We start from the raw sequence: 2,408 nt of genomic DNA, 5'->3' as shown, positions 1-2,408 counted from the left end.
ATAACACCTTAATGAAACAAAATTTACTCGTATCACTACAGCTGGTAGCATGCAAATTCTTTTATTTTGAATCATGTCAATCTCATGCATCACTCACACGTCTTTTATGCTTCCCACCTCGCACAGCTGTGGATTCAGACATTGCGTTGTTGTGTCTTTTTCCTGGTTCTGGTTCTTACATTTGGATTTAGATGTTGCATCGTAGTGTCCATTTCTAGTTTATCTTATATATTTCAATTTACACTCTGCATTGCAGTATTCATTTATGGTTCTGGTTTTACATTTGGATTCATATTTTGCAAAGCAGTGTATTTTCTAGTATTGCTTTTACGTTTGAATTCAGCCCTTGCATTGCAGAGTCTATTTTTCTATGGGTTGTCTTTAAGTTTTCAAGAGATGCTAGCATTGCCTTCTACCATTCCAAAAGCAAATTAAATTACCAAATTAAATAGAAAAAGAAAGGTCTAATTAAAATCCGAAGCACAAATTTTGCATATTTGATCCAGCGATCAATTTCATCCTCGAGTTCCCTTTATGGTCTCGTCTAAACCTCATCCATACATGTTCAATTTCTGCTACCTTAGGCTAGACAAGCTTTCTCCTAGAAGAAAGAAGAAAGAAGGGGATGTGAGAGAGACAAGAGAAAAATGAGAGATAGAGTAGATAAGGACAAGAGAGAATGGAGGAGAGAAGGAAAACAATAAATTAAAGTGAGAGAATGGTAAAGTTTTTTCTAACTTGCCTTTCATATTAACCTATATATAATCTAAACTACATATTAATAGAACTCTCATTGTTAACCAAAAAATTGTGAAAAGACTATTTAGTCTTTTAGAAAGAAAAAAAGTTAAGGCAGTAACGTAATTTCACAAAATAAAATTTTGTTGTTTTTTGTTTGAACCTTAACTATAGTTGATTTTAACATCTCTAAAAAAATTATAAACACGAAAAGAGTACATTCATAAGCTTCATAAAGCATAATTGGTGCAAATTCGATACACTTGACACAAAAATAAATTCATCTCACTGCATTTTATTTTTTTTGGTAAAACATCTCACTACATTTAATTAGGCTAATCAGGAGAGTTTCTTTTGATTCTTGATCGCCTTCCACGCTTTGATATCAGCTTCAATCTTTTCTTTCACGCTTTTATTAAACCCCGGATACGGTTCATAGCTAAAGGCTGATTGAAGAAACTCAAGCAACACAAAGTATGGCCCCATCAGAAGTCCTTCAACAAAGCTGTCTGCAATACCTGGTAATCTTTTCTCAAAAACGCCATGGCCTATGAGCAGTGCAGGCCAGCAGAAAACCTGAACAGCCAGAACAAGCTTCCATGACCTACCAAACCCTAGCCCACTAGCAAGAACACTGGCTCCAACCCATGTGAGAAACAATAGCAAAGCTGCCAAGGACCCAGCTTTCTTGTCCAGTTTGACATAAAAGAGGGCATACATCAAAGTCAAAACCAACCCCACATTCAATTCGAAACCGTGATTGTTTAACCCAGATGGGAAATTATAGAGGGAAGGTGTGAAGTGGAGAAGAACAGCAACAGCGAAGACTAAGGGCCACACTAAGAAAGTATGTAGCAAAACGTTAACTGGGTGGCTGTGATATGCTCCATAGATGGCGAAGTACCTTTCAAGATCAAACAATCCAGTCCTCCCCATGGAAATTTTCCTTACAAAGTTAAATTGCTTTTTGTTGGATAAAAGTGTAACTAATGTAGGAAAACTAGACTGAAAGAAAATGAATTATATTGGATATAAATTGGCGCCCGAAATCAAAGTTGTGGAAAGTTCCTGGCAGGCGCTAGAGTATGGAAGGTCAAGATTATGACACTTGTCATTTGATGATTTGTTAGTACGTAGGCATGTACGTATGTATTAAGATTTCTACTGTAATACAATACCCTCCTTCTCTCTAACTTCTTTCTACTCTCTTTGTATCTTCACCTTCTTCGTTCATCATCTTTCATATTAACACGGTAAAAGGATATGTTAGTAGTGGTGGAGCCAGGATGTGTTATGTGGGAAGACCTCTTACATACATAGGTAATTTCAACTCAGTACATGTGAGATTGAAGTAATTTGCATAAAAATTGAAAGACCATTAATGCAATAGAGAGAACTAAAAACATTGCACAAATAAAAAAAAATCAGAATATGAGGTAAAAAGTAAGCAAGAATTTTAAGAATTTAAAAAAAAAAAAAAAAGTTAAAACCAAAGAAAAGATAGAATAGGGAGGGCAAATAAAGACTACCCCGCAATAAGAGTGATGAAGAGAAAAATGAGGTCTGACCTGGAACAGAAAAGAGTTCGAATTAAGAACATACTTGAATTTCAAAGGTATTAGATGCATATGCAACAGCATAATCTGTTATAATAGCAAGAAGAAAAAAAG

At 35.2% G+C, this 2,408-nt stretch overlaps 1 protein-coding gene across 1 annotated transcript; it reads right to left on the bottom strand.

Moving 5' to 3' along the window:
- Nucleotides 1-1,077: 1,077 nt before the first annotated feature.
- On the bottom strand, nucleotides 1,078-1,674 carry LOC103445578 (2-hydroxy-palmitic acid dioxygenase mpo1-like). Its single transcript, XM_070806319.1, has one exon. The coding sequence runs from the start codon at nucleotides 1,672-1,674 to the stop codon at nucleotides 1,078-1,080; it is 597 nt and encodes a 198-aa protein (XP_070662420.1).
- Between the last annotated feature and the right edge of the window lie 734 nt (nucleotides 1,675-2,408).

This window comes from Malus domestica, chromosome 10, assembly GCF_042453785.1.
Source record: "Malus domestica chromosome 10, GDT2T_hap1".
Classification (NCBI taxonomy): Eukaryota; Viridiplantae; Streptophyta; class Magnoliopsida; order Rosales; family Rosaceae; genus Malus; species Malus domestica.
The sequence above is the reverse complement of the archived record's forward strand: the minus strand, read 5'-3'. Positions and strand labels throughout refer to the sequence as shown.

Excerpts from the sequence above, each read along its gene's own strand:
- LOC103445578 (XM_070806319.1), bottom strand. The coding sequence starts at position 1,674 with ATGGGGAGGACTGGATTGTTTGATCTTGAAAGGTACTTCGCCATCTAT.